Source organism: Symphalangus syndactylus, chromosome 5, assembly GCF_028878055.3.
Source record: "Symphalangus syndactylus isolate Jambi chromosome 5, NHGRI_mSymSyn1-v2.1_pri, whole genome shotgun sequence".
Classification (NCBI taxonomy): Eukaryota; Metazoa; Chordata; class Mammalia; order Primates; family Hylobatidae; genus Symphalangus; species Symphalangus syndactylus.
The window spans coordinates 123,587,678-123,605,140 of NC_072427.2; the positions used below are offsets into that span (position 1 = coordinate 123,587,678).

The window sequence follows — 17,463 nt, forward strand, 5'->3', positions numbered from 1 at the left end:
CGTTTGTCCATTGATGGACACTTAGGTTGATTCCCGTCTTTGCTGTTGTGAATAATGCTGCAATGAACATGGAGTGCAGGTATCCCTTTAATAGACCGATTTTCTTTCCTTTGGATAAACCCAGGAGTGGATTGCAGGATCTTATGGTAGTTCTACTTCTAGTTTTTGAGAAATCTCCATAATGGCTATACTAATTTACATCTCCATCAAAAGTGTAGAAGAGTTCTGTTTTCTCCACTTTCTTGCCAGCATTCTATTATTTTTTGTCTTTTTGATTAATAACCATTCTAATTGTGGTTTTGATTTGCATTTCTTTGGTAGTGACATTGAGCTTTTTTTTTTTTTTTTCATGTATGTGTTGGCCATTTGTATGTCTTCTTTATTTATTTATGCGTGTATATATTTTTAGAGATGGGATTTTGCTGTGTTACTCAGGCTGGGCCCAAACTCCTGGGCCCAACCAATCATCCCGCCTCAGCCTCTTAAGTATCTGAGACTACTGGCACGTGCCACCGTGCCCAGCTGTATGTCATCTCTTGAGAAATTGCATTTGTATTATTAGTTTGTGTTTGTGTTTGCGCTTATCTCTTTCCTAAGCAATAGTCTGTTGGATATGTAACTTATTAGCACTGTGATTAAGCTGAAGATCATCTTTGAGAATGTAATGTAGTAATAGCAGTGAGAATCTTTTTGTCCCATAAAGTACTTGATTAACTTTTGCAAGATTTTTTATTAAACATACAGTGTTTTAACTTGGTTATGTTTTCCCAGCCTTTTAGGGCCTACACTACATGAGCAGTATAATAAAGTTGAATATATAATTGCTTTAACTTTTTTTTTTTTGAAACGGAGTCTCATTCTGTTGCCCAGGCTGGAGTGCAGTGGCACAATCTCAGCTCACTGCAACCTCCGCCTCCCGAGTTCAAGCGATTCTTCTGCCTCAGCCTCCTTAGTAGCTGAGATTACAGGCGCCTGCCACCACACCTGGCTAATTTTTTGCGTTTTTATTAGAGGCGGGGTTTCACCATGTTGGTCAGACTGGTCTTGAACTCCTGACCTCAAGTGATCTGCCCCTCCTCAGCCTTCCAAAGTGCTGGGATTACGGGTGTTAGTCACCACAACCAGCCTTGTTTTAACTTTTTTATTTCTTAAAGTAAGATTTTGCACTACTACATAATGGAATGAAATGTTGGAGTTTTCTGTTGGGTTGTTTTTCTTCCCCTAGCATTATATTAAATAGCTCTTCCTGCCTTCATCTGTCTCTCATCAGGTGTCTAATTGTAAAATTATTTACGATGAATTTACTAACAGTTAAAACTTTTGGTGGCATAAAATTTATTTAGTAATTTGTTTTTCATTTCCTTAAATCATATATTAAAAAAAAAAGATTAATGAAGCAGGTTACCATTTCATGCTTACCTTTTGCCAAAAGAGTTTTTCTTTTTTTAAAATAGTTATTTTGTCTGGGATTTTCTTTTTTTTTTTTTTTCTGTTTCTTAGTATTTAAAAAATGTGCAGAATTGACTTGCTTTCTCAAGATTTATTTTTATAAAAAATGTATTTTTTTTTTGGAAAATTGGTCATCACCTCGTTTTAGTTAAAATGTTAACTAAGAGCAGTGAGTATTGCTGACCACAGTGATACTCAGCATATCTTTATTGGTCATCCATTGATATATTTTAACACCCTAAATCACTTTGTTCTTCCCCAATCTGGTAGAAATAGGTAGTTAGGATACCACCTGAAAAATTAAGTCTGTTTCTAAAACTGTACTGTTTTTACCCAAGAAAGTAAATAATGATTTCTGCCTAAGAAGGATCTAAAATAAAACAAACTTGTTATTTAAAAAAAAAGAAAAAAGAAATGAATGTAAAAGAAATTCAACATACATGTATGGTCATGTATGTTCTAAGATCTGTTTGATTTTCATTAGAGGCAGAAGCAGGCATTTCTAAACATAGTAATCTGTGGTAGGCGATGGTGCTAGTAAATGACATTTAATGTAATGCTAATTTTACAGGTTTATAGATTATTTGCTGATCCAGTAATACTAAATAATAACCGTAGTGCCATTCATTAAGTTGGTAAGGCCATTGATAAGCTGTTTTAATTCCTCAGTCCAATCGTTCTACCGTGAAACTGCTAATAATCTTTTTAGAAAGAATTTAAGACAAATTGACTTTATTCCAAAAATTAGTCTTTAGTTAAGTCCTGTTATATGTAGGATATTATATATTTGAATATAATTTTTTTTTTTTTTTTTTTTTTTTTTTTTGAGGCAGAGTTGTGCTCTTTCGCCCAGGCTGGAGTGCAGTGGCGTGATCATGGCTCACTGCAACCTCCACCTCGCGGGTTCAAGCGATTCTCCTGCCTCAGCCTCCTGAATAGCTGGGACCACAGGCACCCACCACCATGCCCGGCTAATTTTTATATTTTAGTAGAGACAGGGTTTCACCATGTTGGCCAGGCTGGTCTCAAACTCCTGACCTCAGGTGATTGGCCTTCCTCACCCTCCCAAAGTGCTAAGATTACAGGCGTGAGCCACCACGCCCAGTCTATATTTGGATATAATTATTTAAATGTATTACAAGGAAAACATTGCCTAAAAATTAGAATAATTCCACTTGGTTAAATATATGACCAGCTGTGAGCCTCATTATATTCCCCTAGTCAAGCTCATAGTTGGGATTAGGAAATAAATGTTTACTAGTATTGTTTTTCTTGTCTTAATATATAGCAGTTTTATTTATTTTTTTAACTTTTAGGTTCAAGGGTACATGTGCAGGTTAGTTATATAGATAAGTTCGTATTACAAGGGTTTATTATACAGATTATTTCATCACCCAGGTACTAAGCCAAGTACCCAATAGTTATTTTTTCTGCTCCTCTCCCTCCTCCCACCCTTCTCTTTCAAGTAGGCCCTAGTGTCTGTTCCCTTCTTTGTGTTAACGAGTTCTCATCATTTAGTCCCACTTAAAACAGAGAACATGCAGTATTTGGTTTTCTGTTCCTGCATTAGTTGGGTAGGAAAAATGGCCTCCAACTCCACCCATGTTCCCATTATTTTTTATGGCATAGCAGTTTTAATGCTCTACATTTTTACTTATTTGTCTATTTTTTTGTGTGTAGTGGGGAGGAAAATGAGTCTTAGCTACAGGATCTCTTACAGACTCTCGTATTTGTCATCCTTTTAATAAAAAGATCAGTAGAAAGATGATGGTCAATTGCCAGTGCTATGTACATAGTGAACATGTATTCAGTATAAATGTTAAGTTCAAAAAATATCAAAGACGGTATAATACATATTATCCCAATTTTGTTAGGTGGGAAAAATATAGAAAAATGTCTGCAAATAAATTATCAATGGTTTTAATTTTTTTTTTTTCTTTTTTTTGGAGACAGAGTCTTACTCAGTTGCCCAGGCTGGAGTGCAGTGGCACGATTCTCGTGCCTCAGCCTCCCAAATGGCTGGGATTACAGGCATGCGCCACCATGCCCGGCTAATTTTTTGTATTTTTAGTAGAGACAGGGTTTCTCCATGGTGGTCAGGCTGGTCTCGAACTCCTGACCTCAGATGATCCACCGGCCTCTGCCTCCCAAAGTGCTGGGATTACAGGCGTGAGCCACCGTGCCCAGCAGACAGTTTTTTTTGTTTTGTTTTGTTTTTTAATTCTAATTTACTCCATAGTTAACAAATCAGCACCCATTAACTTGTGTGTATTTTTTTAAATGGATAACTTTATCAGTAGCTAAACCATAAATGGCTACCTAGGATTTGAATCGTGTCTGGTTTTTAAGGATAATGAAACACTGCTCTGTACCTCTTAGTGTGCCAACATATGGTACAGCTGTTAGACAAGGCTCAGAAAGCATTGTTAATGGTCAGGATTGTTTTCCTAAAGTACATTTCTTAGGTCTTCTATTGCCAATAGATACAAGAGTAAGTAAATGAGCTATGGAACTGATCCTGATCCTGGAACTGATACTGTTCAGCAGTAGCTACATTCCAGATATAGTCAAAATTGACCCTGGCTGCTGTGTGTTATTTTGGAATGTTTACCCACCTTTTATTTTAGTTAACCAAACACTTACTAAGCGTTTTGTAATATCCCAGGCTCTCGGAATACACAGATGAATAAGAAAGTTCCTGCTTCTGGGAAGTTCACAATTTGGACTGTTTTAACATACAAAGCTCTATGTTAGAGAGATGCATGTCATACGGAAGCATGACTGAGAAAAAAAAAATTAGTTTGCTAAGAAGAGTGATGCTAAGATGAGTTGATGAACACATTTCCCAGCAGTATTAGGGCAGGGGAGTATCTTAGGAGAAAAGCAGAAAGTTTGTTAGGAGGGAAAGTGGTTTAGAATTCTAGCAAAAAGAGCAGTTTATGCCAAAGCAGAGATTTAAAATTGTGTGGCATGTTTGAGAAAGAGTAGATTTTGGTTGTGTGGATGGATCACAAATTGCTTGGGGGAAATAACAGGACATGAGTAGGTTGGAACCATTATTGAACTTTAGGGTTTTTTTTATTTTTAATCCCTTTTACAACTGTTCTTGTAAAACAAGTGCTTGTTTATCTTTCATAATTTGCTTAACCTCTTCATTTGTTTTTAAAGCATTCTTTATATACTAATTAAAATTTCACTTTCTCTTCTGTTAAAAAACATTTAAACTTTTACAAATTATTATCTCTTTTTCATTTGATGTAACTAATTCAGTTTAGAAGTACTTACTCAATACTTCTAGATTTCCTATTCTGGGTAATGGCATCATGTGTTACCAAGCCTTCGATTGTCATTATGGATAACTTTATTTTCCTTTATCTTGTGCACATATGGGCACTTTTATTTTACATCCTTAACATTGTTTAACATCTTCTGTGTTTATTCCATCATTTATTGTGTCCCCTACCTTTTCTCCTTATTCTACTTCTTGGGACCAGGCCTTCACAGCTCCTGGCCAGACTTTTAAGATTATCCAGTGGGCTACCTCATTGCTACCAGAGTACTCTTAAAGAAACACAAATCTATTTCCTTGTAAAATCTTTTAGAGGCTCTTTATTGGATCTAATCTCCTTGCAAGACTTCTGTTGTCCTGTTCCTCTGTTCAATACCAGTTCATCTTTCATCAGCCCTTTACAGAACATCCTGTGCTTCAGCCCAAACTATTCATACTGTTTCAAGCTTCCTTGCATTTGCATGTTAATTGCATTATTTCAGCTGCCCTTCCTCATTGCTGGCGATTCCTATTCATACTTTTATACCTGACTTGGGTATCTTTTTCCTTCCTCTAACTCAGAAGTAGTTGATTACTCCTTTTCGAGATGCCAGTAGACTTAGTATGTGTGTCTATTATTGCTTATATTATATTATATTATATTAATGGTTTTGTTTGCGTATCTGTTCCTTAATAGACCATGAATAGCTTGAGGAGAAGGGCTGTTAATTTGGATTTGTGTGAGCAATAATTAATTGCTGGCATATATTAAAGATCATGATTGTTGAGTATAAATAGTAGAAGCACCTAAACAATAGAATTGTTCTTCCAAAGACTTCAAAACATTAGTTTGAAAAATTATACCTGTGTAATAACTGAAGAATAATTTGCAGTAGTGCATAGCTTGTGATAATTGATTCAGTGGGGTGCAAATGACGGGTTAGTGATGTCATGATGGCTGGTTCAAGCCTACGAACATGGCGTTGCAGATCATAACAAGGAACTGCCTATTTGTAGTCAATCAGTAGAACATCAGTTGTGCCAATCCTCATGTATTTATATATTTTAGCAATAACATTTGTTTAAGAGTTGAATTGCAGTTATGCAAAAGCATTATACATGCCATTTCTTAATCCGTATGATATGAAAAACCAAAAGAATGTAGTCACAAAATGTAGAGGGCTGAATCAAATCTTTTCTCATTGTGATTTTTTTTTTTTTTTTTTTTTTTTTTTTTTTTGAGTTGTAACATCTAAAGTTTAGAAATCTCTATCTGAAATCTATCAGGTCCCAGAAGTTACAGATAACTACTCTTATTATAAGTATTCCGTGACTGAATGACAAGACACTGTGTGACATATGACAGGAAATGTCAAGGATCCTGTTTTTAACAATGTTATAATTGGTTCAGTAATTTCCAGACAATTGAAGTTAATCTCTTCCCTTTCTAAAATACTGTTTCTTTTGCTAGGAAGCTCCAAAACACTGGTCCTACTGTTGTCATGTATACCTTTCAGCTTCTACTTTCCTCTTCTCAAAACCTGACCTAATTGTTTTTTCTAATTTGTTTTGAGCCAAGAAACCAAAAGTAAATGGACTCTGAATTTTTACTTTGTGATCAGTGTAAATCAGAAATACTTTTCATTTTACTTCCAGGTTCAAGGCTGCATTCTGAAGGTTTGGGTTGCAAAAAATAGTAATTTTCTGGTTCAGCGAGCTATTCCTCCATCTTATTCAACAGTGTTAAGTGAAGTTTTTATTTTAGTTATTGTATGATAAATCATATATGGTAAATCTGTTTATATTTGTTCCAACTTAATAAAACAATTAGAAAAGAGCTGATTTCCAAAGGCATAGAGTGGGTTTTATAGCTGTGATTCTTTACTCCAAGTCTTCTTTAGAATACCCTTAGGCTGAGATCTGAAATGATACACAGTAGTTAACTAGATGAAGAGAGGTAGAGGTAGAGGTGGAAAGAGATAGAAATAGCACATAAAAGTGGGAGAATTTGGCACTTGTTAAGGCCATTGAGTTAAGGCCAGGATGGCTGCAGCAAAGTGAATGAGGGAGAACTTGATAGGAGATAAGGTTGGACACAGGAGTCAAGTTTTGATGATTTTGCTGTCGATTTTAAGAGGAATAGGAACCATTTTTGAGGAGAAGAATAAGATAATTTACATTTTGTGAAAATTATTTCACCTGCTTAACCATGAGGATATTAGAACTTAAAAAGGAGAATGAGAAGGCTGTTAAAGTTTGTGGAGAGATGAAAGTAGTTGGGTAGGGTAGGGTGGTAGCAGGCAGGGGGTTTGGGAGTGGATAGATTTGAGATTTATTTTGAAGGTAGAGTCAATAAGGATTTTTATGTTCCAACAAATAGTTACCTTCCATTGTTTATGCTGTTACTACATGTACTATTCCCTTTATCCTCTCCCGTTTTGTCTAGCAGGCAAACTTCCATTTATCTTTCAAAATCCAGGTTTGAAGCCATCACCGTCACAGCATCATTGTGTGCATGGTTGGCTTATTCATTCTTTACTAATTTCTCTTTTTAGCTTGATCAGTTTCTTTGTAGTCAAGCCTAGATTACAAGGGTTAAGAAGTAAATGAATAATTATGAAACTTATTTACTACCAAGTTTCGTCTTGTCCCTAAAAGAAGTGTTTCAAGTGATTTTCATATGTTAAACATAATGGAATTCCAGGTCTTAAATCTGTAAGACTGACAGACATGTCTTCACACGAGGAAGGAATTATCCTCCAGAGGGCGCACATTACAAAGCCACTCTTGATTATTGAAAAGTTCATCTTGTGTTAATGTGTTTTTGAGCTTTCGAGTAACTTAGTATACACAACATACCTTTCTTCACTCCTATGCTTTTATGAGACTGTAGCAGAATTTTTCATAAATATCTCATAAAGAAATTTGTTACCTGTATTTGGATTTAGAAATAACTATAAAACTATTCTTGTCTTTTTGTGTTTGTTTCCAGGTACTATTCTTAATTTGATATAAACTTGCCCTCTGTAATGACTTAAAGCTGAGAAGGAAATCATCTTTATCTTATGACTCATAAGATAATAATTTCCGTTATACCAATCCATGTGTATTTTGTAATCCTCATTATTTGACTGAATGTCCTGTAACTGTGTGACACTCTTGTTTACACTGCTCCACAAAATAGTTGTTTTATTCCAGTTTTCCCTTCTGCCTTGTTTTTTTTCCACTAAGAATTGAACTCATGTAATGGAAAGTCTCATAAAATTATATAAATCCATTTTGTTTTATTCTGATTTGTTATAAAGCTGATTAACATTCGTATAAACAGCTGTTGTGTAGTGCACGTAAGGCAAGTATTCTTATTAACATAATTATATTCAGTGCTAGATGACTTTGCCATGTGTAGATTACCATCCTAGCTAGTTTTAAACCATGTTACAATAATGAAATTTAGACTTGGGGAATAGAAAAATTAGATTACAGAACCAAAAATTAATAATTAGAACACATCTACATTAGGATTCCCTCAGATTTCATGACCAACGAAAGCTTAACCACTACAGAATTGGGGTCATTAACCAATATTAGGTCTTTGCATTCTTCTTTTATGTTGATTCTATAGACATTTTAGCTTTCATCTGAAAGAAAGAAATGATTATATTCTGCTATACACTTGATTTTGACTCCTCCCTCCTCCTCTCTTCAACCCCTGGTTTTATATACCAGTTGAATTTCAGTGGCATTTTACGTATGTATTCAAAGTTGTTTTGTTTTGTAAAAATATGTGGTTTTTCTGTCTTAACAGCATTCACTTTTTACATTGCTATGTGTGGGTTTCTTTTTTTTTCTTTTAATATTTCTTTCTTTCCGACACAGGAATACTCTGAAGATAGTAACTCCGAGCCAAATGTGGATTTGGAAAATCAGTACTATAATTCCAAAGCATTAAAAGAAGATGACCCAAAAGCAGCATTAAGCAGTTTCCAAAAGGTTTATATTCTTTTCCGTTTGATTCTATGTGTTAATTTTTTTAATGATATGCTAGAACAAATAAGTCCCAGGTGATTTTATCTCAGAAATGTGTTTTGAATACTTAATTATCCTATCAGTTAGCATTAGGCAGCACAAGCAAGTGTTTCAAAAGGGTTATCGTGATGTTTTTTTCCAATCAAGCTGTCTATGGAGCAGGGCCATTGTCCTGAAAAGCTAGGATGGTTCTGGTAGAAGAACCACCAACATGATGATCAGTAGGTGTTATCACTGCAATCTTGTTTCTTTTAGGGATAAATCACACAGTTGTGGTTTCATTATTATAAATAGCTTGATTTCTTGATTTACTGATACACTTACGGATTATTTTTACCATAGGTTGGTTATTCAGGGGAAAAAATATTTCAGAAACTGTATAATAATCAAGAAGTGGCTCTTAATTTTTCTGATGAAGGAACTTTAAGCTTGCTTATCCTTATGTAGGGCATCTTACAACTTGTTTTTTTTAAAGACTGAAAAATGACATTGAGAAATGGTGATATCCTTGGGGAAATGTTTTTTATGCATTAGTGTAAAATTAATTCAGTACTTACACATTGGACATTATTAGAAAATAATGTGTTAATATTAAGATAAACTAAAAATTTCTTCCTCTTTTTAGGTTTTGGAACTTGAAGGTGAAAAAGGAGAATGGGGATTTAAAGCACTGAAACAAATGATTAAGATTAACTTCAAGTTGGTAAGATTTGTTTTGAGGAGAATTAAACTAATAAATTTTTTAGGTAAAAACCTCATCACGACAAAGTACTATTACATCTACTTTTCTAAAGTACTTCTTTGGATGTGTTTTTATATTTAGTCTGCTTTGCAGTTGGGACTATAGTAATACTAAGTAAAAAAAAAAATGATTCTTCATAGGATACAGAAGTTTTCTATTTAAGAAAACTTATTCTTTTAGATGCATTTACAGTATTTGCCTTTTTTTTTTTCTTCCCCTCTCTGTCACCCAGGCTGGAGTGCAGTGGTGCAATCTTGGTTCACTGCAACCTCTGCCTCCTGGGTTCAAGCGATTCTCCTGCTCAGCCTCCTGAGTAGCTGGAACTACAGGCATGTGCCACCATGCGCAGCTAAATTTTTGTGTTTTTAGAAGAGACGGGCTTTCACCATGTTAGCCAGGATGGTTTCGATCTCCTGACCTTGTGATCTGCCCGCCTCGGCCTCCCAAAGTGCTGGGATTACAGGCATGAGCCACCGCGGCTGGCCAGGGCTGCATTATTAATAGATTGACTTTTCCACAAAGGATTAGTGTTTACTTTGGAGTTTTAAAATTCTCCTGTTTATTATAAAGAGTTTCTCTTCCATTGACTAGGGCCAAAACATTATGCTTAGCATTATGCTTAACTCTTCTCATTGTCTGTTACCCCACAAATAATCCATTGGCAAATCCACGTGGCTTTATATCCAGTATGACTGCACTTACCATTTCTATCTCTGCTACTCTGGTCCAAGGCACCATGATTTCTTACCTGGATTATTGCGATAGCCTCTTAACTGGTCTCCTTACTTTCATCATTACCCTGCTACAGTTCTCCACAAGTAGCAGAGTGATCCTTTTAAAATAAGTCAGATTATGCCATTCTTTTGCTCCATGTCTTCTAGTGGTCCCCATCTCCCTCAGTAAAATCCAAAATTCCTACCATGACCTACAAGTCCCTATGTAAGCTCATCCTTTGCTGCTGTTTTTATTTGCTCCATTACTGGCCTTCTTGCTGTTCCTCAAGTCATCCCAAGCACAATCCTGTGTAAAGGCTTGCACCTGCTGTTTCCTCTGCCTCAGAAGCTCTTCTCTGATATAACCATAGGGGTTTTTTCTTCATTTGATTCAGGTCTCTGCTCAATGGCACCACTTATCAGGATGGCCTTCCCATGACCACCTGATATAAAATAGCATTCTTCCCATCATTACTTAAATTTCTTCTTTGCATATGTCACCATATGATCTATTATTTATTGCCCCTCTTCATACCACCCCTCCCCCCAAGTAAATTGTAAGCTCCATGAGAGCAGGACTTTGTTTTATTCGTTATATTCTTAGAACCTATAATGGTGGCTGTCATTTGGTTGGTACTCAAATATTTTATTGAATGAACTCATAACTTATTCTAGAGAAACTGGAATTATGACATACTCAAAATGTCATTCCTCGGTTTCTTTAAACTGGTAAAGAATACAGGGTAGAAGTGGAGGGAAAAAGGATCAGGAGATGATAGGACTAGGTACAAACGTGAATCTTAGATCACTAAAGAAGAAGAACTTTTGAGAGAAAGATAAAGTTGAAGCTCAGATTAGCAGGAAGTGAAGCAGTTGGAAGGTTCAGGAACTATGGCAAATTGAAGAATAGCTGATACGTTAACCACTTTCTTTTTCCCCTATTTTTATATTTCCCATATGGTATGTTTCCTTTACCTCCCCATTAGCTTCTCTATCCCATCTGATTAGTACTTGTATCCAGGTTAACTTCTACTAATCTTGTACCTCTTCTTTTTGAGGTACTGTCACTCTGGTATGGTTTATCTCACCTTTAATAGGAGGGGCACTCCATGGCATCTCCTACAGAAGCTGTTGACAAAATGTTTTTGTTCATTTCTTCCGCAAAATATATCAGAACAGTTCAAAACATGTTAAATGTTATTAAGTATATTGTATATTGCATTTAAATCTAGTTAAAGAATGAAAATTATCTACATTATATTTACCCTTTCTACTCCTACTGCTCTGATACTCTCAAAACATTTCTATGTTGCCCAGAGCCCCGTGCTTTCTTTCCATTTTTTGTTTGCAAGAATATTAAACACAAACATTTACTGTATTCAGATTAATAACTTAGAAGGCTGTGGAAGAAGCACCAAGTGTTTCAAGGGACAGAAATTTGTGATTAAACAATTATAATGCCATTAGGGGCTGAATGTTTAACTCGTAGGTTCTGTGATTTGAGATAATACCAAGAGTCCCTATAGAAATCTGCTATTTTAATGTACTAGCAGTGGTTTCATTTTGAGTCCATTTGAACACTGTGCTACCCTTAAGACTTGGTTTTGCTATTTTTACCTTGAGCAGAGTGGGAAGGAAGGGAGAGGGTTTTTTGCATTTTGTGTTATTTTGTCTACCTTATCTACCTTTTGTTTGCTGTAGCAGCATCTGTGAATAAGTTATGGTTCACAAGAGTGATTTCAGCTTCTGTACCTGCCCCTCTCGTTTTCTGATTGGACTCAGAGTAGGACCTATGTTATGTGTAGTGATTTTAGATAGTAAAAAGTTGGAAGGGTTCACTATCAACTGCTCTGGGACCAATTTACCTACTCTTCCTTCAGTCTTTAATTATAATGTAATTGTTTTTTAAGTGAGCTATAAATTATTATAACATGAGGTAAATTCAAAACTAACTTTTTTTTTGAGATGAAGTCTTGCTTTGTTGCCCAGGCTGGAGTGCAGTGGTGCAGTCTTGGTTCACTGCATCACTGCAACTTCTGCCTCCCGGGCTCAAGCTATCCTGCTGCCTCAGCCTCCAAGTAGCTGGGACTACAGGCGCGTGCCACCACACCTGACTAATATTTGTGTTTTTTGTAAAGATGGGGTTTCACCATGTTGCTCAGGCTGATCTCAAACTCCTGGACTTAGACAATGCTCATGGCCTCTCAAAGGGCTGGGATTACAGGAGTGAGCCACCAAGCCCAGCCCAAAACTGTAACTTTTTGCAAAACTCTTATTTCAGTGCCAAGATACAGCTTCAAAGTTAGGATAGTCGTATTTCTCTGATTTCCCTTTTGCTGCAAGATATGTACTGTAATGTGGATTTAGCAGCTCATTGACAGGATGTTACCTATCATTTACCCCCACATGAAACTTGGAAACAGAAGTGGTTATATATGTATACATATATATTTCCATAGTTCTATCCCTTTTTTTTGTCCCATCCACCTCTACTGTTTTCTTTATTGTAATTCAATTCTTGCTTAGAAGGTTTCAGGGATTGTTCTCAAGTTTTCTTGTTCTTCGTGCTGTGCCTCAGGGCAGAATGTATTGTCATAAGCAAGATAATTACAGCATTATTAGTTTATTCCTCACCCTAATAAATACATATGTTCAATTAGTCAAGGAAAGAAGCATTTGTATCTGCCAATGCTTCATGTCTTTGATTAAAAAAAAAAAATAGAACTCAGTAAAAAGAGAGATTAACAGCAGTTGCAGATTGTGAGGATTGTGGGTGCAGGTTATAAGGTTAGACTCATAAATTGACTTACAGGATATACTTAGGAATGGTAAACCTCTCCCAGAATAAGTCTCAGTACTCCTTTATTTTTTAGACCTTTCTTGTTTCCTGGAACAACCTCAATAGTACAAATACAAGGAATAACAACATTAACTATATCTACTATTGAGTAGAACCTTAGATGGTGGGTCTTTTCTTGACTTGAAACGAGTATTGAGGCTTGAAAAGATGTTTAATTTCACATTTTTATATATAGCCAGCCAGTTGTAGGGAGAAAAGAAACAGGTAACTCTTATTGCAGAGTTTCCTGAGGAAGGGATGAAATTACAGGGGAGAATATAGCTACTATCCTGCATAGCAGGTACCCAAGGCGTTTGCAAGCTTGGATTTTGGCCGAGTGCAATGGCTCACACCTGTAATTCCAGCACTTTGGGAGGCCGAGGCAGGCAGATCACCTGAGATCGGGAGTTCAAGACCAGCCTGACCAACATGGAGAAACCCTGTCCCTACTAAAAAAAAAAAAAAAAAAAAAATTAGCCGGGTGTGGTGGCACATGCCTGTAATCCCAGCTACTTGGGAGGCTGAGGAAGGAGAATCTCTTGAACCTGGGAGGCGGAGGTTCCAGTGAGCCAAGATCGCACCATGCACTCCAGCCTAGGCAACAAGAGCGAAACTCTGTCTCAAAAAAAAGAAAAAACTTGGATTTTATTTGTATGTTTTGGCTTATGAATATTTTAGTAGGTTTTATGATTTAAATATGTTGTGCAATGACAATTTCTGAAATTTGGAAAATTTAGCAGTTGTACTTGTTTCATAAGCTAACTTTATACATTTGGTTTGAGTAATCTAGTCATTTCAAATTTAAGATAATTATAATGTTCCTGTCATAGTTCCTTTTTTACAAAACTATATTAGGAACTATATGAACTACATTTCATTATGTAGTAGTGTATTCTATAACGTTAATCATGCGTACGTATTTTAGTACCTAAATTTGCATCTGATAATTCATTTTTCTTTTCTCACAGACAAACTTTCCAGAAATGATGAATAGATATAAACAGCTATTGACCTATATTCGGAGTGCAGTCACAAGAAATTATTCTGAAAAATCCATTAATTCTATTCTTGATTATATCTCTACTTCTAAACAGGTTAGACTCAATTTTCCCCTCTTGGGATGATCAATGTGTTTATTATTTATAGTAAGGGCTTTGTTCTTTATAGATGGAAAGGCCTAGAGCTTCTATTTAAGTAGTTATGCTAGTTATTAGTATGCTTTAAAAATGATAAGTACTATTTTCCTGGTTATATTACTGATTATATAATAGTAAAAGGTAATAACTCCAGCTTGATCTCTTTAAATAATGCCTTCAGATACTAAAATCTGTAAACAACTTTTCAGGCTTATGTTAGACTCCTGTACATTTGCTACCACAGGTCCTTCTAATAAACTCCATTAGCACTTTAGCTAGCCATTCTGAGGTGTTAAATACACTGAATCACAGGTTATTTGTGTGGATTTGGTTATATTAAAATCTTTGAGAAGTGCCTGTGCTCTTATCAGTTAGTGTTTGGCATTACTCAACAGGTGCTCAGTAAATGCTTCTGCAAAGGATGGGTGGATAATGAAAGAAGAGCTACTGAGGAAAGAAACTAAAGAAGGTATTGGGAGTGATAGTGCTTTCATTAAGAGTCTAGATTTTGGTTGTTAAGAAAACCAATGATTATTTTATATATTTTTTTGCTAAGATAATTTTTAATTGGATCATTTGTCCTTATCCTTGTAAGCAGTATAGTCCTCAGTTTTAATTTTTCGTCCTCTTACTCTGTGATATTTGAGTACAAGATATAGTCTCTATATCATTTAGTATTTCTTAGAATATTTGATACTTTTTGTACTCATAAAGAATGTTCAGATCAGAATCAGCCTCATTTAATGTCTTTTCTACTAGATGTCATTTTTTTCAGGCAGTTTCTACTCTTTACATTTAAATTTTATGTAATGCCAATAGACGAAGCTAAACTTACATGTTTTGTTAGAATATTAACACTTAACGACACTAATTCTAGAGTTAAGCTATATATCATGGAGCTTTCATAAAGTGGGAAAATGTTTTCCAACTCTTAAAAACGAGTGTCATCAAAACATATTTGGTACACTGTTTATAAATATTATGCCAGTAATTGGAGCAGGGAGAGGGAATCGAGTGATTTTTGAAACTTCAGGACTGCATGCTCTGTGTGCGGTTCTAAGTAAGGTTTTTGTCTTTTGAAAGTAACAACAGATATTGGGTGGGTGGTACTCTGTTCTATTCAGTATGCCATCAGTAGTCATGCACAAATAGAGAGTGTTTTCTGAAAATGTGAAATTTTCCTGCTCTTACAATCCCTTGATCCTGTTAAGCAGAGAATTCGATATTCAAACAAAGGCAGAGCCAGAAGCAGGGGGAAGAGGGTGGGCAGGGGAACTTAACAAGATGTAAAACAAATCATGATTTCCATGAAAAAATGCCACACAGATTGGTGAATTGGTGGTGATTAGACATAGCTAAAATTATACTAGACTTTTCTCTCCACCCACCTCCATGGTTTACCAGTGACTTAAAAGCTATGCAGTAGAGTTACTTAGTCACATTTATAGAAGAATTTTGAGGGAAGGAGCTTATTCTTTGTTTCTTCACCAGCATGCTTAGTGTTTGCCACATTGTAGGCTCCAAATAAGAGTTGAGTGAATAAGATAACACGTTAGTAATAATACAACTAGTTCTATGTACATTTCATTTACTGCTGTTAATATGAAATGAGTGGCTGATCTGAGTGGAGTGGTATTTGCAGCTAATTGAGCACAACCAGTTACAGATTACTTTGTTCCTTCTCCACTCCCACTGCTTCACTCGACTAGCTTTTTAAAAAGTAAAATAAAATACAGAATGAATTATTAGATTGGGAAGGACAAACATATACTATTACAGCATGAGAACTTACGGCACTGTGTTTATATGGGGAAATATTTTCTGGGTTCTGTAAAACAACAGATCATGGCACTTGTAAATTTGGTCTGTATTTTGTTTCAGTTTGTTAATTTTTTGGACTATAGAAGACATTCAGTAAGATACAGATAGTGTATCTTATGTGTATTAAAGTTCAAAGATGCACTTTTAGTTTGTTCAAATTAACTTTATTAACAGGTACAAATTTGCTGTTTACAATTATAGAATTCTGATTTTTTATGTCAGATGGATTTACTGCAGGAATTCTATGAAACAACACTGGAAGCTTTGAAAGATGCTAAGAATGATAGACTGTGGTTTAAGACAAACACAAAGGTAACAATTATAATACTTACACTTTTCTTTTGAAAAGTGGGTGGGTGTTTTTAATAAAGTCTCCTAAAGATACACATCTTCTGTTGAAATCTTGATTTTAATAAGTTTGCTTTCTTGCAGCTTGGAAAATTATATTTAGAACGAGAGGAATATGGAAAGCTTCAAAAAATTTTACGCCAGTTACATCAGTCCTGCCAGGTAGCTTTCCCTTATTTTTTTCTGAATATTTCTTCATAATAAAAAGTATAAGCAATAATTATATTCAAAATATTGTTTAGGGATGTTTTAGTTTAAGCATTATCTGAAAAATAAAATTTAGAAAATAAGTTATAAAATTACCTTTTTTTTTTTCTTTTTCTTTTTGAGAGAGGGTATGGCCCTGTCACCCAGGCTGGAGAGTGCAGTGGCATGATCTTGGCTCACTGCAACCTCTGCCTTCTGGGCTGAAGCAGTCTTCCCACCTCAGCCTCCTAAGTAGCTGGGACTACAAGTGCACACCACCATGCCCAGCTAATTTTTTGTATTTTTTTGTAGAGGTGGGTTTTTGCCATGTTGCCCAGGCTAGTCTTGAACTCCTGAGCTCAGGCAATCACCTGCCTCGGCCACCCAAAGTGCTGGGATTACAGGTGTGAGCCACCATGACTGGCCCCTCAATCTTTATTCTTTGTGTAATGAGGTACCAGTATCAATAAACAAACAGGCCTATTGTAATACTATTATATTGATATTTAGTTATATACCCTATGAAAATAGAGCTAGGATATTATAAACGTGTAATAAAGATATTTTTATATTCCAATTTATATGAATCCTAGCAGCATTGTCCAACTTTAAGTGATACTGGGAATGTTCTGTATCTGTTATCCAATATGGTAGCACCAGCTGTGTGTAGCTATCAAGCATTTGAAGTATGGCTGTTGTGACAGAGGTACTGAGTTCTTTATTTTCTGTAATTAATTACTTTAAATTTGAAAAGCCATATGGTCAGGAGAGAATGGCTCTATAACTTTTTTTTTTTTTTTTTTTTTTTTTTGAGACGGAGTCTCGCTCTGTCGCCCAGGCTGGAGTGCAGTGGCGCAATCTCGGCTCACTGCAAGCTCCGCCTCCCGGGTTCACGCCATTCTGCCTCAGCCTCTCCAAGTAGCTGGGACTACAGG

General features: G+C 35.7%; 1 protein-coding gene across 2 annotated transcripts in view; it reads left to right on the forward strand.

Annotated features, from left to right (window-relative positions):
* The window catches only part of COPS2 (COP9 signalosome subunit 2), a 28,632-nt gene that overhangs the window by 2,030 nt on the left and 9,139 nt on the right, over positions 1-17,463 (forward strand). Inside the window, exons 2-6 of one of the 2 annotated variants that reach the window (XM_055279060.2) lie at positions 8,594-8,707; positions 9,369-9,446; positions 14,006-14,131; positions 16,217-16,306; positions 16,427-16,504. In XM_055279060.2, the coding sequence (XP_055135035.1) occupies positions 8,594-8,707; positions 9,369-9,446; positions 14,006-14,131; positions 16,217-16,306; positions 16,427-16,504 (486 nt within the window). Of the gene's footprint in view, positions 1-8,593; positions 8,708-9,368; positions 9,447-14,005; positions 14,132-16,195; positions 16,307-16,426; positions 16,505-17,463 lie in introns of both variants that reach the window. The other variant, XM_055279059.2, reaches the window with a different exon arrangement.